The sequence below is a fragment of the Nerophis lumbriciformis genome, linkage group LG05, assembly GCF_033978685.3.
Source record: "Nerophis lumbriciformis linkage group LG05, RoL_Nlum_v2.1, whole genome shotgun sequence".
NCBI classification, from domain to species: Eukaryota; Metazoa; Chordata; class Actinopteri; order Syngnathiformes; family Syngnathidae; genus Nerophis; species Nerophis lumbriciformis.
Genome location: NC_084552.2, coordinates 49,344,093 through 49,369,400, shown reverse-complemented (window position 1 = coordinate 49,369,400; position 25,308 = coordinate 49,344,093). Strand labels below are relative to the sequence as shown.

Genomic DNA, 25,308 nt, shown 5'->3' with positions numbered 1-25,308 from the left:
TTTTTAAAGTGACACAATCATTACTTCCTCCTAGTAATTAATTACATTTGTTAAAGAGTCATTTGGTTAGTAATTCAATAATTTTTTTGGCAAAGTATTGCATAACTACAATTAAATACTTTTAAAAGTAATTTTCCAAACACGGCTAAAATATGTTGGTTCCTTTTATATGTTGGTATTTTGCCAACTCAGATTTCATGAAAAACCTCTAAACTATAGGGGTCTCAAACTCAATTTAACTGGGGACGCTCTATCATTTTTCACTACAGAATCATGTGACTAAATTTTTTTATCAACTTCTATTAGCAGCTATAGTGACCCTGAGTTATGGTTGGCCTTCAGTCATTAAAAATTTACATTTTATATTTTGACACTGATCAAACTGATCAAAAAATGGTCAATATTTCCAAACTTCCCGAGCTTAACTTCCCGTGGTAAATTTCCGGAAATTTACCGGAAACTTTCCACATCTTTGCAACCCTGCTTATAACACAAAGCTAACTTTTGTCTTAAAATGTATATATACTGTCGTGTTTATCTTTTGTTTTTTTTCCCTTTTTTATAAATTACAATTATTTCAGAATGGCCCCCACATACTTTGACTTTTCAGTATGCAACCTTTGGTAGAAAAAGTTATTTCTCATTACATGACATTCATTTTTTACTGTTTTTTCCCCAAAAATACCTAGTAAACTGGAGCCGCTGGCCGCACTTTGGACACCCATGTGTTAACAATGTTTTTTGCATGGTCAGATAATTCTCAAGTTTAAAAGATATGCAATTTTTCTGTCAAAATTGAAAGAGCGAATATGTTTCGTAAGAAAAATTAAGTGCTTTATTGATGAACATTATTTCCAGGCCTAAGCGGGCCACATAAAACAATGCAGCGAGCCAGATCTGATCTGTGCTCTAGACCCAAAATATAAGATGAGCTGAAGGAAAAGAAGTAATGTATGTGGGTAAATTGTAATACCTACAGTAGATAGCTGAGGGCCAAATGAGTTAATTAAGTTAGTTTAACAGATGACTGGCTCTACGTTATCCACAATCAATAACAATAAATAATGCTCTCTGACTTCATATAGACGAAAAACACAGTATGGGGCATTTTATTCTTCGTATTAAGAAAACCAAAAACATGCAACCGTTTCACTGCATTCCACGCCTCGTAAAAGGCATGAATGTGTGAAGCTGGTGCTGCTCTCCAACATAAACCAGTTTTGTTGAAGCGCTACCCGGGCAGAACATGAGGAGAGGCTTGGCAGAGGAAACACAAGTACACATCGCAAAGAGAAAGGAGGAGGGGGACTGAGGGGGTCTCTAGTGGGAAAGAAAAATCATCAGCAGCATTATAGAGTGTGGCTCAGCCCGCCTGACACGGGAGGAAGAGGCCTGTCAGCGCACACAAAGACTTGGATCTTGGACAAAGAATATCAAGAAGAGGGAGAAAGAAGGGAGGAAATAGGAGGCCAAGGGAGGTATTAAGATGCGTAATATTTTCGTTGGATTTATAGTACGCTATAGACATTTTTATGGGGACACACGTCAGTTTTATTTGGACCGCGTTGACTTTTTGTGAGGTCGCTTCGATAATGACAGATCTATTTGTTTCATGTCCAAGGGTTTGATAAAGTAAGGGACAGCAGGGTTGGTTGTCACACTTGTTATCTCTCTCAAATTGTAGTAGGGAAAATTTACGAAATTGGTATTAGAGCTCACCTACATAGTCTTCTCTGGAGTAAGACAGTCGGACGAGGGGTGAAAGGACTTTTTGTGTTATATTGTGAACGTTTGTCTACGTAGCATTTCTTTTTTTGACTTTTAATAGGCTTATAACAAAACAACTGTAAAGCTGAAAAAGTATAAGGGGAGAGCTATAGTTTAGATCAGTGGTTCCCAACCACCGGTCCAGGCACCGGTACCGGTCCGTGACGCAATTGCTACTGGGCCGCAGGGAAACATTATAACATAATTCATAAATTACTGCATTTTCTCCAACTTAACTTTTGCCTGTCCCACTAGACACACCAATAGGTTGGTTTATACAAGTTGTGCTCGTAAGTTTACATACCCAGGGAGAATTTATGATTTCTTGGCCATTCTTTAGAGAAAATGAATGATAACATAAAAACCTTTCTTCCACTCATGGTTAATGGTTGGGTGAAGCTATTTATTGGCAAAAGACTGTGTTTACTCTTTTCAAATCAAAATGACAAAAGAAAGTACCCAAATGACCCTGATCAAAAGTTTACATACCCCAGTTGTTAATACCGTGTATTGCCCCCTTTGACATTAATGACAGCTTGAAGTCTTTTGTGGTAGTTGTGGATAAGGTTATATATTTTCTCAGATGGCAAAGCTGCCCATTCTTCTTGGCAAAAAGCCTCCAGTTCCTGTAAGTTCCTTGGCTGTCTTGCATGAACTGCACGTTTGAGATCTCCCCAGAGTGGCTCAATGATATTGAGGTCAGGAGATTGAGATGGCCACACTTGAACCTTCACTTTGTTCTGCTGTAGCCAATGACAGGTCGACTTGGCCTTGTGTTTTGGATCATTGTCATGTTGGAATGTCCAAAAACGTCCCATGCGCAGCTTCCGGGCTGATGAGTGCAAATTTTCCTCCAGTATTTTCTGATAACATGCTGCATTCATCTTGCCATCAATTTTGGCCAACTTTCCTGTGCCTTTGTAGCTCACACATCCCCAAAACATCAGTGATCCACCTCCGTGTTTCACAGTAAGAATGGTGTTCTTTTCATCATAGGCCTTGTTGACTCCTCTCCAAATGTAACGTTTATGGTTGTGGCCAAAAAGTTCAATTTTGGTCTCATCACTCCAAATTACTTTGTTCCAGGAGTTTTGAGGCTTGTCTCTGTGCTGTTTGGCGTAATGTAAGCGGGATACTTTGTGACATTTGCGCAGAAATAGCTTTCTTCTGGCGACTCGACCATGCAGCCCATTTTTCTTCAAGTGCCTCCTTATTGTGCATCTTGAAAAAGACACACCACAATTTTTCAGAGAGTCCTGTATTTCAGCTGAAGTTATTTGTGGATTTTTCTTTGCATCTCGAACAATGTTCCTGGCAGTTGTGGCTGAAATCTTTGCTGGTCTACCTGACCGTGGTTTGGTTTCAACAGAATCCCTAATTTTCCACTTCTTAATCAGCGTTTGAACACTGCTGATTGGCATTCTCAATTCCTTGGATATATCTTTTTATACCCCTTTCCTGTTTTATGCAGTTCAATTACCTTTTCTCGCAGATCCTTTGACAATTATTTTGCCTTCCCCATGACTCAGAATCCAGAAACATCTGTGCAGCACTGGATGAAAGATGCAATGGTCTGTCAGAAGCCCAGAAACTCACTAACCTTTTATACACACACACACTAATTACAAACAAACAGGTCACAGGTGAGGATGGGAACCTTGATTAGCCATTCAAACCTGTTTGTGTCAACTTTTGTGCATGTTGTCAGGTCAAAGTCACTGGGGTATGTAAACTTTTGATCGGGGTCATTTGGGTACTTTCTTTTGTCATTTTGATTTAAAAAGAGTAAACACAGTTGTTTGCCAATAAATAGCTTCACACAACCAATAAGCATGAGTGGAATAAAGGTTTTTGTGTTATAATTCATATTCTCTGAAGAATGGCCAAGAAATCATAAATTATCCCAGGGTATGTAAACTTATGAACACAACTTAGATGTACAATAAAACTCCTGATAGGAAGTTGCCATTTGTTATAACTTGGTGACATTGACTTCAAATGCAATAAGCTCTCACTTAATGTAAATAAAACAAATGTTATTCTATTTCGTTCTAATAAAAACCGGACTAATACTGAGCACTGCCATATCAACATCAATGGGCAGGAAATACAGAGAGTGTACTCCACAAAATTCCTGGGGGTCATCATTGACGAATACCTCAATTTCAAATGTCACATTAGCCATCTGTTAAACAAATTATCCAAATATGTTGGCCTGTTCTTTCCCCTTCGTCATTATCTTCCTCTTTATGCTCTACTTACCCTATATAAAACTCTCTTTGAACCACATCTAAACTACTGTAATGCCATCTGGTGTAACACCTTCCCTACCTACCTTCTTAAATTAGAATCCATGCAAAAGAAAATCATACGGGCCCTGTCATGGTCCAAGTTTAATGCCCCCACTCGACATCTATTCCATAATTATCATCTCTTAAGACTGACAGAGTTCAATATTTATCAAAATGCTTGTTTAACCTATCAAGTCATTTACAGGCTGAATCTTAGGCTCTGTAGCTTGGTTCCTATCTACCATCCCCAGCATGCCCACAACACTCGTAACTTAGATCTGATATCAGGTAAACATCGTTTACTGGCTTGTACCGCTCGAAGTGTTGTATGCAGGGGACCAAAGATTTGGAACCGGCTTAATGAGAGCCTCAAGATGCTGTATCCTTTCTCCAACTTCAAAAAGAAACTGAAAACTTACCTATTAACCACCTATCTTTAATGCCTCATGTGGGGTAGACTACTGTTGGGTTTTGCATGGTTGAATGAATGTATGTATGTGTATGCTTCCTTTAGTACTATTATCTTGTGTTAATCATATAGCGTTGTTTTTTTTGTTTTTGTTTTTTGTTGTTGTTGTGCTTGCTACCATGTTTCATCATTCCATGTATATACTGTCCTCTGGACCCCCTGTCAAAAGCTTCATCTAGCTTATTTGGGGGACCCTTTCACGTACCAACATCTTTAAATGATGATGATGATATTCACTACTATTGTAATTGTTATATGGTATTGTGAATAAACTTGAAACATGATACAATGCACATTGATGAACATATAAAATATAAATGTGACAGATTGTAGCCAAAGGCTGATTTCCATCTGCATTTCATTGAAAAGAAACAAGCCCAGGGCCCCCACTAATTCAGCGTTATAGTGAGTTGTATTTTTCATACACTTATTTTTGCTGTATTTATCTGGCACAAGTGGAAAGCCGGTCCCTGAAAATAATACCTACATTAAACCGGTCCGTGGTGCAAAAAAGGTTGGGGACCTCTGGTTTAGATGATTAGCTAGCTATCTATTAACTTTTCAGCTTACCTGAAGATGTGCTTCATCCTTGCTCAATTTGTGTTAATATGCATGAAGTTAATATTGGTCAACTTGGCAAAGCAATACAACTTTTAAATTTATTTCTACCTTCTCGCCTGTTTTTAAAATATTTTTCACATTAAAATAACATTGTCACAACCAACCATGTGATACGCATTTCAAGCCAACAATTTTGTGTAGGAATGTAAGAATGACTAGTGAAAAATGTTTTGATGATGAGCAATTCACACGAGTAAATAGTGTGACAACTAACCCCTTTCTATCCCACTGGAGTAAGAGGGTCTTTGGGGATACACCATGGTTGCCGACAACTATGCTTTTGTGCAGGAGTACGGTAATTAAACGTTCAGAAATCAACAAAAGAGATGAAAGATGCAGATAATGCAATAAAAAAAACAATGGAGAAAGAAGACGGTAGGCAGAAAAAGGCAGACAAAGAAAATGCAAGACAAAGCAGAAATCTGCAGAGATAAATCAATTAGAATTAATTTTGGAGAAACAATAGGAAGCAGAAGTCGATGAAAAAAACCTCCTGTCACAATTCTATAATCTTAATCAAGGAACCAGTGGCGCCACCGTGGACAAAAAAAGGTGACAAAGTTCACAGTGAGTCGCTGATCGATGATCCTAAACTGCCACTTGTCTCCGTCCTTCCGTCTAAGATGGCCACGAACAGCTGCAGCAGGGCGGGTATATGAGTAGGAGATGAGACACCCAGCTGGGTAGCACCCGCCCGCTGGGATTGACTGACATGTGACAAAAAATAGGGGGAGGGAGGTCAGGGTGACAAACAGGATGAGTGACAAGCCCTGGAAAACAATGTCAAAGAGCTGGACCGTGGTACATTTGATCAAGAGTGTTCAGTATCTGAACACCGATCAGACCATTGACGCCAGACTTTAGGGGTGAAGTAAGCCAAACCAGTACGATTTGGTATGATGAGCCTGTAGTGCGAGCACGCCGTAAACATCAAAAAGAACTGCACTTTCCATCGCCTCCAGTCACACATTACACACAATCTCCATAGCCGCTGACCCATGGAATTATCAGAGCCTCTAACTTTTTCCCCCCGTCATGATGGCGGGCGCTCACCTGGAACACTTAACAACTCTTAGCCTTTAAAAAAAAAGGGAACGAAAGAACCCAACTGGCCTCCTCATCTAAAAGCCATTTGCGACCATTTCACTTCCTCCTCTAACTCCCCTCTGCAGACCACTCTCTAATAAAATCTCACATATGGTCTCATTCTTATCTCATCGCTTTTGGCCTACAGCTCCCTCCTGCTGTTGTGCTGCCGGCAGGTAAGAGAGAGAGAGAGAGAGAAATACGGGAAATGAAAAAAACTTAAGTGAGGGAAGCACAATTAGTGGTGACGCAGGCTGTGTGGACATTCGAGCTCATCCGCCATGTGCTCCTCGTTAGAAAGGTTGCAATGGAGCAATTATCAGAGAGATGAGGATTGCATAATGAGCCACTCCAAGGTTTGGATTGAATTAAAACTAAAGTGGGTGTGTGAGAATCATTCCGACGCAAGGCTGCTATCAATCAGGCCTCTTAGATTCTATACGCAACACCTCGCCTTGTTCTTTTCCCTCGTCTTCCACTATCATCACACAACAGCAGTTGGCCAGAGACGGACGTGGCCCATCTAGTTCGCCAAATGGAGGCGGGGAAGAGAGAAAATGAGAGAGAGCAACAGAGAGAGAGAGAGAGAGAGAGAGAGAGACCGCCAGGCCTGCTTTTGTGGAAGCATCGCACCACCAGAAGACACGCTGGAATCCTGGTCTCCATGGTGATTGTTTTAATGCTACATTGTGAACTTGCACCCTTGCATCTGCTTCAGCCGTTTGTTCGTCTGCAAGTGACTCAGAGGACTACAGTAGGTGCAGACAATAAAACTGCAACAATGCAAGGAAGCACCCTGGCACCATAACCACTACAAACCCACGGAAAGGTATCGTTCTGCAACCTTTGTTGCACACAAGCGTCTGGCAAGCGGATGCCAAATTAAACAATTGGAACGCCGAGCCCATCTAGTGGATGATAAGAGAGCTGCACGACTGTGCTGTCCACTTTTTGCACAGGATGGTATGTTTGTGTAAACTGACTCTTCTGCTCCTGAACCGCGCACACAATGGTGAGGATTTGTCAAAACACACAACCCCTGCTGTGTCACCTGTGCTGTTATGCACTGACTTTATTCATTGATCCAAACACAACCTCTGATCTCACAAATCTGCATGACTTGAGCAAAACAATCCCACACACACACTTCAACATCTTGCACAAATTCTTCTCAGAGGAGCGGAATCTGTTATTGTTGCAAAGGGGTGGGATTTTTTGCGTTTTGAAACATAATTCTGAGTCGGACCAGGAGTTCAGTGTAGCTCAGCCCAAGTGAGTGAGACATCACTGAGCCTTGACATTCGCGTACACAAACATTTACAGCTCACTATGCTAGGGAAGACGCCAATAGTAATGCCAAGCATGCAGGGACCAGTATCATGTGACCTGCATGGTACAGCGCAGAAATTTGCAACCACACAGTTCTAGTGTCTTCTTTGTAGGTTATGCTAATTCTGTCGTCTTTGCTTGTAAAAGAATATCAGGGTTGCGCAACGTCCACTTTCTTTTCACGAGCCTTAATGCCGCCGTGTCAGACCCAGACACACTAAATCCTCACATATGGCGTCCAGCGGTCGCTCAGGCCCGGGCGACTGAGACATTAGAACTCATGTTTACTGGATGAATCTCGAATTATGCGTACACATTTTGAATGATGGCCAGTGTGCGTGGTAAAAGGGCTCCAGATGTAAGGACCGTGGAAAAGCCCCCACAGCTGCGCACCTTACGGCCCTGCAGGAAAGCGGCTGTGTGACACACAATACTTTGTTTACATCTGCAAAGCTGCATTAAATCTGCAGAAAATTTCCAAAATCGCATGCATGTGGATTCGGTAACAATAAGTCCCTGTAAATGTTGTAAAAGTGTCAATTAAAATGTTTTTTCCATAAACAAACCCTTTCCCAGCACGCATTGAACCAGAGCAAAAGAGTGTCCATATTCTTGTTTTACCTTTACTTTAGAGAAGGAAGGCTCAAGGACTGTTTTCACTGCTGGACTCTAGAAAGAGGTTCCGCAGCCTCCGAAGCAGAACCTCCAAGTTCTGTAACAGCTTCTTCCCTCAGGTCGTAAGACTCTTGAACGCATCATAAGTAAATTATCCCCTCAACTCCCCCCAAAATGGATTAACTCGCTGGAATAAAAAAGACAATATAACATACATCCATAAACGTGGACGCATGTGAAAAAGTGCAATATATTTATCTGTACAGTAATCTATTTATTTATTTATATATATTTGTATATATTTATTTATTTCATATATATATTTTTTATATATATTTATTTATTTATATTTGCACCTTATTGCTTTTTTATCCTGCACTACCATGAGCTTATGTAACAAAATGTTGTTATTATCTGTGCTGTAAAGTTCAAATTTGAATGACAATAAATGATAAATGGGTTATACTTGTATAGCGCTTTTCTACCTTCAAGGTACTCAAAGCGCTTTTGACAGTATTACCACATTCACCCATTCACACACACACATTCACACACTGATGGCGGGAGCTGCCATGCAAGGCGCTAACCAGCAGCCATCAGGAGCAAGGGGTGAAGTGTCTTGCCCAAGGACACAACGGACGTACAGGGGTGAAGTGTCTTGCCCAAGGACACAACGGACGTGACTAGGATGGTAGAGGGTGGGGATTGAACCCCAGTAACCAGCAACACTCCGATTGCTGGCACGGCCACTCTACCAACTTCGCCACGCCGTTCCAATAAAAAGGAAGTCTAAGTCTAAAAAAGAGAAAGTCCTTTGTCAGCTAAAAAAGTATCAATGAATGGCCAGTGGGCTTAACTGAAATGAGAGGATGAGAATGTGTATGACAGTATGGTTGCAATTAACTTCCACTCTTGCGTTAATGTGCACCTCGCAGCCAGAGCAGTCATCTGTCTATTTATTGGCCATAGCCTGCAAGTTAAGTGTTTACTTGCCAACTGGAGCCTTTTTAGAGCCAGCAAATGGAATCCCATATCTCCCCGTTTCTTTATGTGAGATAATTCGACTTTGTCAAATAAACTTGCAGCTCAAAAGGTCAGGGCTACTTTTACTATACATACTTGAGTAGTTCTCTTGGAGATGATCAATCATGCAACAGTACAGTATCTACATCTATTCAACTATTCGGGAGGCACTCGAAAAGTTATTCTATTTCGAGGACGCTGCCGTTTTTTAAAGACTTAATGCAAAGATGCTAGTCAAAGATCCTCTATAACAAAGGTTTGTATCAGACAATTTAATGGGTGGGGTGCCGCTAGTTTAAAGGTGTCCAAACTACGGGCCGCGGGCAACTAGTGTCCTAAATATGGCCCACGGTACATTTCGAAACATATTTTAATAATATTAAAAATATTCTAAACTACTCTCTTCTCCTGGTACTTGTGACTAATGTCAGCCAATGACCAAGTGTAGTACGTTATTGCTTCTTATATCTAACTATACGAAAAACCTTTCCCCCTCATGGACCAAACAGTAAAAACAAAGACATCAAGTTTACATAAAAGTGCCACACAATCTCACCTGTCCATTGAACTATGTGGACATTATAAAACATTTCTAAGCTAAATTCGCACTTCAAAATGACACCCAGATAATTCCACTATAATGCAAGATCGGTAATATGCAAAACACTCTCTCTATCTCCACACTTTCCTATGTTTGGCCCATTTTATCTGTGTTTGTTGTTTCTGATTGATTACAAAAAATTCAGGAAGTTGTCAGGAAAGTAAACGTGGAAAATGTTTTATCATTTATACTTCATATTGTAGTGACGTCACAGTCCAATTGGGGGGGTTGTTAATAACAGTAAAACGCTATGTGCTAACATTCAGTCTGTTAGCTATAGGTTGCTGAATTAATGCTTTAGCCAACTGATCATATCCTGATAATATTGTCAATACTACATCTTTTATTTATGTACAAATGTTCATAGTTATGATCCTCGCTCTGCTGCTTAGCAAGAAATAGTGTTGTGTGCGCGCATGGGTCCGTATGACAGCATATTGACAATTTGCCTGAAAATTGTACTTTATTGCAGGTTGTATTGTATTTTTCATGTTTGGCAAACCTCTCTGTTTAATCTGATATTAAATTAATATGCAGATTTAAATCAATGGGATCGCCGTTCACATGCAAATACAGGTATGGAAACTTTATCAGCGCACATACACTCTCACAGTTTAGCACACTGATTTGGAATAAATAGAATATACAGAGGTTTTATACTAATATTTTAACTATAAGTTACTGTAACTTGTTTTATACATTTTTGATGCTAGTGATTTAGCTATTTAATTTATTTAGATACGACAGGATGGACTTTTTACATAACACAACTGTAATTTCAGATTGAAATATCGATAAATAGCTAGATAGACAGCTAGATAGGCTTCGGTTTAACAAAACACTTTCATGATCCATCCATCCATTTTCTACCGCTTATTCCCTTTGGGGTCGCGGGGGATGCTGGAGCCTATCTCAGCTACTTCCGCCACTTTCATGATAATGCAGTAAATTAAATCAGCCACAAAACTGTTTTCTATGAACTCATACCAACATAAAAAGCTTGTCTTCAGCACAAACAGAACACAAAATCCCCGTAAGTCCCAAAAAAATAACAAAAGTCTGTAAATTGTCCGTCAAACTATCAAAAGAAATGTACACTTGTATTTAGATGGATAGATGGATAGCCAGGTTTAGCCCTATGTGACCCTCGGGTGAAAAAGTTTGGACACCCCTGCAGTAGTCCATGAAAAACTGATTTACTGGAGCATATTTTGTGGCGCCCAGACAATTACAGTAAATCTGCTTAATCGAGTCTCTTCACTGCCTATGATGTAATTGAAGTTTATTTGGTAAGTTTTATTTTATTTCAAGCTACTGCTGCCTCCCACACTTTGAAAACTAGCATGACAGGAGTGTTCTGCGGTTTTCAATGACCCTTGTCCAAAAGCCTCCATATGATATAAGGTAGAGATCGACCGATATGTTTGTTTTCAGGGCCGATACAGAGTATTATTCGTCAAGGAGGCCGATAACCAGCAGTTATTTGCAGTAAAATGTATTAAAACATGAATAGTATGTCAGTAAGTAAACAGCTAGACAAGGCTTTAAGTTGTTTTTTTAACATTATTTTTAGGAACCATCGGACCGGTAGCGACATCATTTAGTGGTTAGTAAAGCATCAAACCACATCAGGAGATTTCACAGACACCTTTATTACGTGTATCTAAGAGGCGCATTAACGCTTGCATTTCAAAATATGGGAAATCTGGCAAAAAAAAGGAAAAAAAAGGGATTTCTCTACATCACAATAACTCGCCATCGACTCAATTTTATACAATGCTATTACTGTTTACGGATTTAATATATTGTAAAGTTTTCTTGGATCTTATTACGGTTTTGAGACACAATTTTCGATTGAGTGTACATTGCTGTTCTTTTTAACAACCCAGAATACCATATACAATAATCCACCATTACCATTTATTATCATAAACGGTTGTGGAGGAGGGAGTGCCGCGGAGCGGGGTGTGTAAGGACCGGCCTCGAAGACAACGGCAGGTTAGTAGATTGCCCATCTGGGGCTTGTTATCTAATCACCTGTCGCCCTTATTAGCAGCAGCCGGTACGAGACACGTTGTTGGGAGTTGGAGCCAGGGAGAGACACACGCCCAGAGACAAACATATATTGCTGGAAAGCAAGCCACCCCCTGGTGTGGATGCAAAATAAAAATACTTTATTCAAACTGTCTACCGGGCTCCCGAAGATCTGTCGGCCAGGAGAACCCACCACAGGACGGAAACCTCACAACGGTCTTAAAAAATACAACAGGGAAGCACATTTACTCGACATTGAATCAACATTGAGGTTATATATAATGTAATAACCTAACTGCAAGAGACTGAAGTTTTTGTGTTTCTCTGTGCCGTCTTCTGTATTGAAGTGACAGACACGTTCACCAATAAGAATTATCGAGCCTTGTGTCGTTGGTTTCTTGGCCATTCAGAAGAAACAGGAAGTTTGTGTGAGTTGCAGTCAATGTGTTATTAACTAATATAATATAATATCTGCAAAAAGTTGTAATGACTAAAATGGCTGAAGGAACCGGTGACAACAACACGAGGCTTGTTGACCGAGTTCAATATGGGTGGAAAGTGAAGAGGCTATGGCAAGTGGCCAAGGACGGTGTAAGCAAACATACATTAGATAATCATGAGCTGAAGTTATTGTACAGTTTTTGTTGGTTATTTCTTCGATTCATTAACATGATGTAAATAAAAGCTCGGCGTATTCACAAAGCAGATTTCCAGTAGTCCAGAGGAGGATGCTGTCCACATAAACCCAAATATTTTTGAACGTAATTACATATTTTTCTAATGTGTGCCAAATCGAGACATTTTTGATTGACACTGTAAAAAAACATGACTTCCTTTAGTCATTCAATATATACAATTGAAAAATTGCGAATCAAATCGCAAATGTTGGTAGAAAAATCACAATTGTTTTTTTCTCAAAACTGTGCAGCCCTAAAATTCAGCTTAAAATGGCTTTTAAAGCTCCGACCCTTGAATTAAACGCAAAAATCCTTACATTTATTGACACATAATTTTGCCCAGTATGTCAAGTCAAGGCAAAATAATGCAACATAGTAATGTACCAATAAGTGCTTTAAGGTGACATGTTTTAAAGTAAATGATAAATAAATGTAAAAGAAAGAACACACAAGGATGCACCAGTTATTATTTCAACACTGGTGTTAAAACTGTAGTAGTCTTCTCTCGTTACATTGCAATTCAAATCTTGCGGCTTCAACAAATCGCAGATTTTTTTAAATGTATTTATTCTTTTAAAGCATTTCCTAAATTCAGTGGTAAATTAGTTTTATTTATAATAAAGGGCAGTATTTGTCTTATTTTTGTTAGTATTATGTTGTGGGGTTTAACAAATATTCACCACAACTTCTGTTTCCAGATTAAGGGCAAACTCAACAACACCGTGCTAACCTCAACGCTACTCTATCTTTACCACGACAAGTTGTGATATATTATATAGTTATTATTAGATGTACAATGGCGAGTATATTATTTTTAAAATCAGCGTACACTTACACGAAGTCCAGGAAACATAAATGTTAGTTTGTTTGTTTTTAAATGACCGGTGCGTGTCTTAAGGCATGAAACGTGTGGGGTGGGATGGCTACAAATGTTTATCCTGTCGAGCCCGTGATCCTAAAGTGTGCTTTGAATTTTGGCCCGCCATGCAAATGAGTTTGACACCCCCGAAAGGAGTAATTTTCTGCAAAAATGTTAGCCACTCCCAAGTTTTGAACTAAACTCGTGCCGGTCAGATATGATTCATGTGCCGATTTTGGTCGGTGGGCCGCCTGTTTAATAACACTGGTGTCGGTTCAGCTTTGCCTTCAGTATTAAAGAAAATGTACCGTATGAGAGGTTACAGACACACTAGGGGGAAACATCCCTCCAAAACCACATAAATGACATTGCTCACAACACCAAATCTGGGCGTACAGCAAGCATGACGTTCCACATCCACATGAAGGGCAACAAAATATCCATCACTTTGTGACACAATAGTCAAGTTTGTGTGTCACTTCAAAGAACGTAGATCCGACTCAATAAGAGATCCATCATATTGCTGCGCAATGGGTACTATCAAGCTACATGCACTGTGAGGCCACAACAACACATCACAATGCACCTTGCCATCTGTTTGGTATCAATCACTGCATCCATTATGGTGATGTTGATCATCATCATGGTCCAGCAAAGTCGTCTTGAAACACTTTTCACGTTTGTTTCTGTCTGGGCTCACTCTCCCACACATACATACCTCTGAAACCACTGTTGCGCAAACTGAGAGGACACCCTTTTGGCCCCTTTGAATTTAAATCCTATACATGGTGTCTGCAATTTACATTTGGCGGCGAGCATACAAATTCTTCAGATCCGTTGAGTTGCTCTCAGACACTTTTAACACTTCTCTGCTCGAGTGCTTTCTAGCAAAACAAGGCATTCTTTCCTTAAGATGCTGAAGGAATTCCAACTCTTTTTGTCCCATAATGAGCCCCCTTTTGGAAGCCCGTGGCCTTAGCAGTGCACTGCAGTGGCATCACGGTCAAAGACTAAGGTGTTCTGTGAGAGAACACAGAAAAAAACTTCCTCTCGTACATGTATTGTTTTTCTAGCTGACACATGACAAATAACAGACATTGTAAAGGCTGACTCACGTTCAAATCCCTGTGACATGTTTACATCACTTCAGGCGCGGCTAATTAACCACGGCCAAACAAACCATGGACCCCCATGTCTCTGTGCAGATGTGCAGACAAACATAAGACGTACAAGTTTTCCCATGCACACATATCAACAAGGCTCGAGGCACCGCGCATATTGAACGCAGGTGTATTCCCTGAGACAATAGCACGTGCTAGCATAGCTGCTGTTACAGATTCACCCAAGTGAGTAATAATAGCTTGCTGACATGCAAAGGTACGCAAACAGAAATTCTTGTTTCATGTTTGTGAATAAAAGCATGAAGAAAACCTCAACAGTATGTCAGTCTGGACGTATGGACCCCTGAAACTTCATACTACCAAGACTTTTTGCACAGTATTTGAAGACTGGCAAACAAGTGGAGCTTCCCTCAAGCACCCAAAATGTTGGACACCATCCAGGCCCCTTCCTTTTTTTGTCCCTTAAAAGGTCGTATGGAGATGGTGCATTCCACGCTAGGTCGTAAGACTTCTGGAGCCAAGGGCGCAGAAAACAAAGAATAATACATTTAAGTCATATGGTAGCAATATAGCCCTAACAATAGGATAAAAGAAATGTATGTGCAGGGCAGAGAGGTAATACGTATAGAGTTTCATTTTAAATCGACTCCCAAAAACCACATCAGCTCTTTATGACGGATAAATGCGGTTTCAACAGGGACCACGGCCAAGTTTGGAGACTGCGGTAGGGGGTACCCCTTCAGACAACCAGCAGTGTGGCTTGTAATTACATGAAAATAAGACATGAGAGCGACCCAAGACCTCAAAAGAGAAGCTCATCCTTAACAACATGCTCATTGTACATGAAATATTTCACAAGGAACAAGGCAAAGGCCTGCAGAGAGACGCACACAAAAGTACTTGCTGAGCTGATTGTTGATCAAATGTAAGCTTCGAGTCCCTCTGGTGGCTCACACCCAATAATCAGGGCACTACCAAAGTACAATCACGCCTATTTCAACAACATTCGTGCACTTTGTTTATTTGAGTTTTGATAATACAGTTGGCGGGCATGAGTAGTGGTTATTAAAGTTCCACACAGAAGAACCGATCATTTCTAAGTGAATAAGAATATATATGTTTAGAACTCCCTTTAAGGCCTCTGAAAAGAACAATTAAAGTCAGTCAACAATTGCTGAAACCTTTTCCCGTCAGACTAGTTCAGAAATCTTGTTAACTGATGTAAGCCACCAGGTGGCAGTATACACTCAAAGCACACTGGTTATCATGCTTAATTTTACAGGCAATGTTTCATTATTTTTTTTAGCGGTCATCAGTGGGATTTGATCTCATCGTCTCCCTCTTGAAACATGCAGTAAGATGAGCTGACATTGCTAAGCTTAAACCTCACACATCATTGAAAAATGACAGTGTTTCCCCTTGCGTGGAGTGTAGTTATTTAGTTATCGCCCTGGTCATTTGAAAGATGATGGACACAAGGATGACACCAGAGGAAGATAATCCAGTGGAGTGAAATAAGAGGCGCTAAAACATGTCACTGCGGCTCAGTAAGGCTCCATCTTGATCCTCCTGTGCAAGCAGCAGGTGAGCACCATCCCACAGATCTGAAAACAGGAAGTGTCAGGTCAAAGATGATGTTGACAATGCTCAGCCACCACTTGCATGAAGCTGGGAAGATAAAGAGGGCTCCATAAGCAGAAAGCAAAGGAGATGTTAGTGTCTTGGGGTGGACAGGGTTAAAAAGCAGCCTTGCTGACAACGGAGGATATTATCCCTTCCATGCAGAGTAATTATGGGAGTATAAAATCCATAAAAGGCTCCGCAGCCCACAGAGAAGCTTGAATGGTTATTGACTGCAGCCACTGACAGACTTGACAAACAGTCTCTAAAAAGCCTTGTATTGACTCATAACAAATATCTGCTGCTTTTTCTGTCATCATGCAGTCGTGACAAAACACGGGAGACATGTTTAGCCCACAGGAGGACAACAGAAGAGTGCGCAAATGCATGGGAAAAAGTGGAAGAACGCAAAAGAAAAAGAAGGAATACAACCTAACAAACACAGGACAACAATGGAGGACATCCAGGAAGTCAACAGACTGCCGTGTGCCTAACTCCATCCCTTTGGATACACTACTAGTACTAAAGTACTGCAAACGGAATGGACCAATATACGCCTGGCGTAAACCGAGCTATTAACACTATGTACCATTAAAAAAAAAAATAACAACATGGACAGCAACTAAATAATAATAACAGATAAATATATGGTGACTTGTCCAGGGTGTACACCGCCTTCCGCCCGAATGCAGCTGAGATAGGCTCCAGCACCCCCCGCGACCCCAAAAGGGACAAGCGGTAAAAAAATGGATGGATGGAAATATAATAGAACTGTATGAAGAGGATTTTAGGCAGCTATTCGCGCATGCAGCTGCATGCGTCACATGACAAACACAAACATGCGTGTCACATTTTCCACGATGGATTCCGCAGGTGATTGGACAAAAGTAGAGTGAAAAGTGGCGCCAACCATAATCACAATGCACCCAAGTCCTCCTCTTCCTCTTTATAGAGAAGATAGATAAAGCAGGCTGTCAACACGGCACCGGCCAGCTACAGTAACACACACATACACACAAAATATGCATAGAGTACATACATGTGTTACAAAAAGCCTATAAATGTTGTGTGGGAAACTACAAGCAATTATTATATGTAAAAAACTAATATGAGGACAGACATGTGTAAAGTAGGAAGAATGGGTTCACACAGAAAGCAAACTTTAAATATGGGAATAAAAAGTGAATGAATAAAATCTGTGTTACTTTGTTCCTAACCCCAAAGCATTACAGGATTTTTGGCTAAGACACAGAAAAAGTGTCATACCCAAAATAAATGTGAAGCTGTCATTGAAGCATTTGGAATATTAGGCTCTTTTGAAAGTGAATATGCTCAATTGTAATCACCAAGGTCAGAATGAATTTAAAAGTTTCTAATACTTTGGAATAGGGATTTGAATATTTTGAGAAAAATACTTTTTTAGGCTTGCTTTTACATTTTCTGACATGCAGTGGTACCTCAACTTACGAGTATTTTGAGATATTGTATGAGCGGTTTCGAGCATACAGTATATTAGAGATACTAGCGCTTATGTATATGAATGTTCACATTCCTCCAGGTGATTGTATTCTCAGGGCATTCAATCGATCGCAACTGGATTATTTGGTTTGTCTTAGAAGACGTTTCCCTTCTCATCCAAAAAGGCTTCATCAGTTCATGCTCATATACTAAATAAATATTTATACACTGTGTTACTGTTCAATCAGTGTGTGATGTTGCAGTGGCCAAAAATATTTAATATACTTCTTAAATAAAACCTCTGTCTTGTTTTAATTAATATTTAGGCCTACCACGCTACTGTATTTTAGTATGGGTCATTATGGTGAAACTTGGAAAGCCAAGTGTTTTCTGAGGTGGTACTTGGTGAAAAAAGTTTGAGAACCACTGTTACATTGTATAGTTTTTCAAACAGTATTTCTTATCAAAAAGATAATTTATCTTTTGAAAAGTCATGTTACATGTTAAAATTGTGGTGATTTAGGACTGCCTACCACTGATTAAATGGATTTCAGTTAAAATTAATGGCCAAGGCTAATTTGAGACACAATTGTTTTGATTTAAGAGCTCAGTCATAGAACCAATTTAGCTTGTACATTGAGGTACTACTGTACTTGGGCTTAGCTACCTCGGTATGTCAGAAGAAATGTTGGTACATTTTAGAGCACGGAAACAATTGGCTATGTGCTACAGGAAATGAAGTAAACAGTTTTCTTTTGGTCAATACAAGATGTCAATCAAAAAGGCTCAGCTAAGAGTTGTTTTGACAGCGCTGTGTGGCTAATTCATCCATGCCAATGATTAACGATTTGTGGAAAATATATGTGCATTTGACAAAAATATGGATGTGTGCAGCAGCTGACAGTGTGTTTTTATGAATGTCAGGCTTGGTGTGAAGTTACATTTTTACTGCAGTATTTACAGGCTCTTTGTGAAGGAAAAAGGACCTTATCTACCTTTATCTGCTGTTGGAATATTAAGGCTTGGAAGGTGAGTTTCATTAATGTGTATGCCTTGGACTAGTTTAACATTTGTGTTTTTGAAGCCTGCAGTTATAATTGTGTCACGAAGTGATGTATATCTGTTAAAACTCAACAAAATAAGCTTTCCAATGATGGAGTTACATTAATAGGAGGCAGTTTTTTTTACTGCGGTATCTTTTGAAAAATAGATGCCGGGGGCAGGCTGTTAGAACGCTGAAGGGGTTAAGAAGTAAAAAAAACATGACTTTCTTTACTGAGTTTTGTCAAACATATAAAACATCTATACTATCCATCCATCCATCCATTTTCTACCGCTTATTCCCTTTGGGGTCTTGGGGGGCGCTGGAGCCTATCTCAGCTACAATCGATACTAACTTGAAACAAATAATGCACAGGAGTGTTTACCAGGCTTGTTGACACAAAGAGAAAACACTGACACATATTGTTGTTTGGGGTGAGATTTTTTGTAAGTTAATCACAACTAATTCCATTAGCCTTTCATTAATTTTCACTCATAACAAGCTAAACTAAACTTCTTTTTTCCTATTTTGCTAATGTTTTTACCAATTATTCACTGTTAATTTGCCTTTTGTTTAATGTTTCTTTTACAAATAAATGCTCTTAATTTAATAGAGCACAAAGTTTATTTTAGGGGTGCACGATAAATATCGAACAGATATGTCTCATATCGGGTCTCATATTGTTTTGCAAGATGGAGTGTGGCTGTTTTAAAAGATGCCTATCAGTGATAATTTTCTTCAAATTTACACATCTTTCTATTTTGTTTTTTTAAACTTACATTTCAAACCACTTACCTGCAGACAGGCCACTCCGATCCCCACGGCTCCTATCACCAACAGGTGGTCTGCCAAGAACTGCTCTAGCTTGGTTATGCAGCCACCCTGCAATGAGAGTTGCAAACCATTTAGGGTAAAACAAGGCTTTCACCTTTTAAACACAAACTGTGATGATGGAGTTGATAATCAGATGCTCACCTCCGCATTGTAGATGTTGGACGGGTGGTCCCTGATGCCACAGTCGGGCGTCATGGACTTACAGCAGCTGTCGGGCACCATCCTGCCCTGGGCATGCTTTGACGTAATGTAAACACTCGTCATCCAGTCTTGGTAGTTGTCGCTACCGCAGCACTTAAACTACAGAGGACAATAAACTGTTGAAAGTCCAGCAACCCAAGTAAACAGGTAAACAAGCGACTGTACATCCTGTTGTAGTTTGTCCACAGCTAACGTGATAGCCTCCTTTCCTGGTTGGGCATAGTTGTCTGTCATGGTCTGCTTCAGGTTCTGCTTCAGCTCTTCGCTCAGCTACAAACAAAGAATCCAAAGAAACGTCAAAAGAGATACGGAAATTCTATACCTTTAGAATGATAAAAATGCTCACCCTCTGGTAGTAAACATAAGCCAGTACTCCAGCCACCAGCTCGATCAAGAAAATCAAAAGCAGGCAAAAGAAATACTGTGGAAAAAAGAAAAAGTAAACGATTAAAACAGCCATTCTCCTCCCATGACAATGCACAGAAGAGACAACCGGAAATACATCTCTGGCAGATTGTGCAAATGGGATTTCTACCTCCATTATGCATCATAATTAACTTCAAAAGCACAAACAGAGCATGGCCTCTGAATTCTAAAGATAACAATGATAGTATTACATGTGATTACCCAAGCTCGAAGCAAACAAACACTTTATGGCTCTAATGGTGAGCAAAGGCTTGAAATCCCGAACGGAGTTATTAAGCGAGCTGCAAAGTGAACAAACCGCCTACACATTTTAATGTGTTGCTGAATGCATTCTGGCACACATTCAAATGAAACAAGAAGAAAAGCTCCCATAGCTCCCGTCCTGGAGCGTGGGCGTCGTCCTGCAACAATGCAGGAAAACAAAATAGTCGTCAGGGTTTGACTTTTGCAGCATGGCACAAAAGAATGCAACCTGCTGTGTAGCTATTGGTAACAAGATGAGAAAAAAAGTATGTTTGTGCCTGCTGCCCACACATACTCCATAATGTCTGCACATATAACACATGATGGTAAAAGTGGTTGATAAATAGCATGTGAGTGTGACTGAATGCAACACAAGACTCCAAAACCTGGCAAATAATACTCAATACAGGCACTAGTTCTTCTTTTGCCCCATGCCTTCCATCTACAATAGATCAACAAGAACCTATAAATAGTCCTGCAGCAGCAAAGGTTCAAGTCGTGGCCTCCTGCCTGTGTAAAATAATGAGGACAATAAGGCAATTTGTCACATTGTCTCGTAAGAAAAATGTCTCAGTTGCTCACGTGCTGACTGTAACCTCACCTGTAAACAATATATGTGCGAGCAAATGAAGCCTAAACATACCAAACACTGTGACACATTTTAACTTGTGAAGACTCAGGCAGTACATTGGCCATCTAATCATCTATTATTATGGGAAATGATGCTAGAAAAAAACCTCTACTGAAAGTATGAATACAATATATAAGGAACAATTTACTGGCAGTGCAGTCAAATGATACATTTTTAATCAGATTAATCACACATTTGAATTTGGATTACATCAGGGTATTACTTGCTTACATAATCTAAATTACTTAAAAAAATGCAATTTTATTGTGAAATTTGAACGTACAACAGTCATAACTAAATCCAGTCCGAGTGTATTTTGGAGTGACATTTGCCAGCGAGCACACCAGTCCGAATCTCCTTACTCATCTTTGTACTGGCGTATGCATTGATCTAAACACTGACCGTATAACAACCCAAGTAACCAGCCACGATTTTGCCTATCGTTCACAATCATTATGAAAGCCATGATGACGGATGAATAATAATGCATTCTAACTCTTAAAAAAAGTAAATAAAAGTCTTCTTACAATGGAGCCAATGGGAGGTCCTCTTATCCGCCCATTAAACTTTATAAATACCCACCCAAAAACCGCCAACAAAACTAAATTTACATTTTGCGACTTGAATATTAACCAAGTATTTGCCATATTGTTATTAGAAGCGCTAACGCAGACAAACTGTGTATAGGGTCGCCGTGATTATGTGCCTATCTTGATATAACCGGCTGGTGAGCTGCTTCCTCGCCCCGCTGCTCGTGCAAGTTTATTCTAGATCATAAATAATGCCTTTCGCTTGGATAGTAGAAGGATGAGGACGTAATCCGGCAAGTTCAAGTTGGTACACTTTGACAGCCAATTTAGACCCGGAATGGCGAGAACGACATGTAAAGACGCTTGGTTCCACCACTCTTTCCTGTCGAGGATTATGAGTAATTATTCATTTAAACCGGAACATAACAAGATTCTATCAGTTGGCAACCTAATGACAGCAGACAGTGTACAGTAAGTGATGTTGTATTATGTTTGTTGGCTCTCCTGAAGTCTGCAGTGAGTAGTAATCAGTGATGATTTTGAAAAAAAAGCGAACGTTGTGATGCATTTTTCAAATGAATGTGCCGCGTATGCTTAAAATTGGCAAAATACATGAATATTACATGTTATTATAAATGTGCCCATTACTACATTTCATATATACTTACAGCACATGTACAAAACCTTAATGGAGGTGTTTGGATGTTTTTAAGCACTTGATAGGCAGAGTAGAGCGGCTCTCTGAGGCTCCATTGTAAGCGGACTTTTGATCGTATTTATTTAATATTTGGAATGCATTAAAAAAATATATATATATATATATTGATTGATTGAAAAACATGCGTTCATGTTCTTGTCTTACATAATGATTGTGAATGATAGGCAAATACATTTTTAAAAAAAAGTCCAGTTCTCCTTTAAGCAAAAGGAGCATGTACAGTCAAAATAAATTGTGTGATTAATCTGCATGTGTAAATGGTAAATGGGTTATACTTGTATAGCGCTTTTCTACCTTCAAGGTACTCAAAGCGCTTTGACATTATTTCCACATTCACCCATTCACACACTGACGACTGGAGCTGCCATCAGGAGCAAGGGTGAAGTGCCTTGCTCAAGGACACAACGGAAGTGACTTGGTTTGTAGAAGGTGGGGATTGAACCAGGAACCCTCAGGTTGCTGGCACGGCCACTCTCCCAACCGTGCCACGCCGTCCCCTACTATACTATACATGATTATTGCGCTCATTTTTTGTGATTAATTGCATGACTTAACTCGGTATTTCTCTGAGCCCGAATATACATACTGTACATCGCTTAAACACACAGTTTTTCAATAATTTGTGTTATTTAGACAATAATTATTTACTGTTGACTTTTGTGGCAGCCCGTTTAGGCAAACTAGTTTAATAATTGTGCTCTCAGGTAGTTTCTACCAGGAGGTGAAATTTGCTGGTACTGAATTGCTTGTAAATGTACAATAGCCATTTATTTGATGATCAATGAATCATGGCCATTACAAAAATGGAACAATACAACTCGTGAGAATTTCAAGTAGGACCAATTATTGGCACCGATATGTGGCATTTCAATGTATGTCGATATTGGCCTTGTTTTATTGGTATCAGCCAATATATCTATATATACAGTCGTGGTCAAAAGTTTACATACACTTGTAAAGGACATAATGTCATGGCTGTCTTGAGTTTCCAACAATTTCTACAAGTCTTATTTTTTTGTGCTACAGTGATTGGAGCACATACTTGTTTGTCACAAAAAACATTCATGAAGTTTGGTTCTTTTATCAATTTATTATGGGTTTACTGAAAATGTGACCAAATCTGCTGTGTTGGCCCTGCGATGAGGTGGCGAATTCCAGTTTTTGTCCTTTTCTGGCGTACCTTACTTCTTTCCTTCTTCTACCCGTTTCGTGAGCTTTCACTACCACAGCGATCGCACGACAAGCCTCCATTTACAACACTCGAACTTGGCTTCACTGCAACCATGGTAGGAGACAAGGGTATGCAGAGGTGTAGATCTAACAATTTTATAGACACATGATACTATATACAATATAGTCACGGTGGAGAATGGGGGCATGGAAAATATTTTCTTCTCTCTAGGGGGGCGTAACAGAAAATATTTGAGAAGCAATGCCCTAATCTGATGCAAAAATATTAGATTTGAAGCCCTTTGGACCGTTTAGACCGGCAAAAAAAATCGGATCTGTGTCACTTGAGGGCAAAACAAATCTGATTTGGTGTGCAGTTTAAATGGGGCCGTTATCGACTAATAATCGGTATGGGCCCGGGAAAAAAAATCAGTCGATCTCTAATTTTCAAGGCAGAAAAAAATCACCAGTGACGCTACTATTTATTTTTTGTTGCTTTGATTAATTGTTTTGTGAGTGAAACTAATAAAAACTGATCAAATCTGGACCTTGTGAAGTGCCCAAAACTTTAAATATGTTGACAGTTTTTTCACAGACCATTGCAATAGAGCGCACGAGAGCGGTGGTGTGTGAGTGCCGTGGTCAGTGTGGCGTAGATTTTCCTTTCTTTCTTTTTTTTTTTAAATAATGCATAAATGTTAAACATGCACTTTCAATGTTGATGATGTGTATTTATTAGGAAAAAATGAAGTTGGTTTGTATCAGCTATTTTCCCCAAAATACGTGTTGAAGTGATGAAGTGCGTTTTAGCCGATTATGTACATGCAAAATCGATAGATAGATTAATAGATTACTAAAATAATTGATCACAGCACAAATAGTGACCATCTAAAGTGCTGGCACCTTTCATTTTACCGTGGACAGACAGCTCCTCTGCTCTCGGACGACGGCGCAGCAGCCCAGGAAGCCTGTGACCACGACCAGCCCCCCGGACAGGATGAGGATGTAGGCGGATACGGCAAAGGTGCTAGAGGCCAGCAGGCTCAGGAACTCACTCTTCTCCACCAGCGTCCACACGCCCACACCGAGGACGGCCGCTCCTCCCACCTAAGAGACAAAACGAGTTTATGTCAAAGAGTAAATATGATCGCAAAGATAGAGAAGTGCAGAGGTTATCCGCTGAGATGACGGAGAGAACTATAGGCTGACTTCCTGCTTAACTACAAAGGGAGTGGGCAGGGGAAGGAAATTCCCGCCCGTGTTATTCCTCTTCCCTGGGAAGCTGAACTAAGCTAAGAAGAGTAATGGGCCGCACCCAAAATGTGCATCACACTTTGAATATGTCTTAAACATGACCCTAGGAGTGTAAACTCTAGTGGCGAAACGAGACAAGCTTTTAAAATAAATTCATCCATTAAACCCAGTGTGGCTTCATCCTTTTAGCGTTCTAGCAGCACTTTACAGGGGGACATTTTAAAGCATGTTTAATATGTTCCTTATTAGTGAAAACAAAGAGCGCAAATATCTTACCCAAAATAGTGAGTTGAAGACAAAAAGCAGATACTTGAGACATACAGTCAGCCAGTCCTCGCCGTCTTTATACGCGGATGACATCTTCTTCCTTCCACCAGTTTTTTCTGAAAGAACACAATAACAGGCGCCACAATTGATGAAATAACCGTTTTAGCTTTATTTATGTTTAGGTTATGAAAATGCTCTGAATCCGACTTCACAACATCATCTTGTGGTGTTTTCATCAGACATTCAATGAATTATTCACAAGACTGAATAGACCATAAACTCTGAAACATTAGTTGGTGCACACATCTCTGCAAATAAACAGCCTCCTAATCGTGGGAAGCACAACCACAAACACTGATTTGCACACCTTCATTTACTAATTGCAAAACTATATATTCTCAACTACAGCACATGAAAAAGG

At 39.9% G+C, this 25,308-nt stretch overlaps 2 protein-coding genes across 2 annotated transcripts in view; both read right to left on the bottom strand.

Annotated features, from left to right (window-relative positions):
- Positions 1–19,629, bottom strand: part of sema3aa (sema domain, immunoglobulin domain (Ig), short basic domain, secreted, (semaphorin) 3Aa) — a 185,539-nt gene extending 165,910 nt beyond the window's left edge. The window contains exons 1-2 of the mRNA XM_061959488.2: positions 19,589–19,629; positions 19,409–19,495 (exon numbers count right to left, since the gene is read on the bottom strand). The gene's annotated coding sequence lies outside the window, so the exon portion shown is untranslated. The remainder of the gene's footprint in view (positions 1–19,408; positions 19,496–19,588) is intronic.
- Positions 15,488–24,995, bottom strand: tspan11 (tetraspanin 11). The gene is made up of 7 exons (XM_061959490.2): positions 24,897–24,995; positions 24,282–24,473; positions 19,995–20,069; positions 19,814–19,918; positions 19,589–19,747; positions 19,409–19,495; positions 15,488–16,097 (listed from the first exon to the last, which is right to left on the bottom strand). The coding sequence occupies exons 1-7, from the start codon at positions 24,978–24,980 to the stop codon at positions 16,038–16,040; spliced, it is 762 nt and encodes a 253-aa protein (XP_061815474.1). The 5' UTR covers positions 24,981–24,995; the 3' UTR covers positions 15,488–16,037.
- Positions 24,996–25,308: the final 313 nt, after the last annotated feature.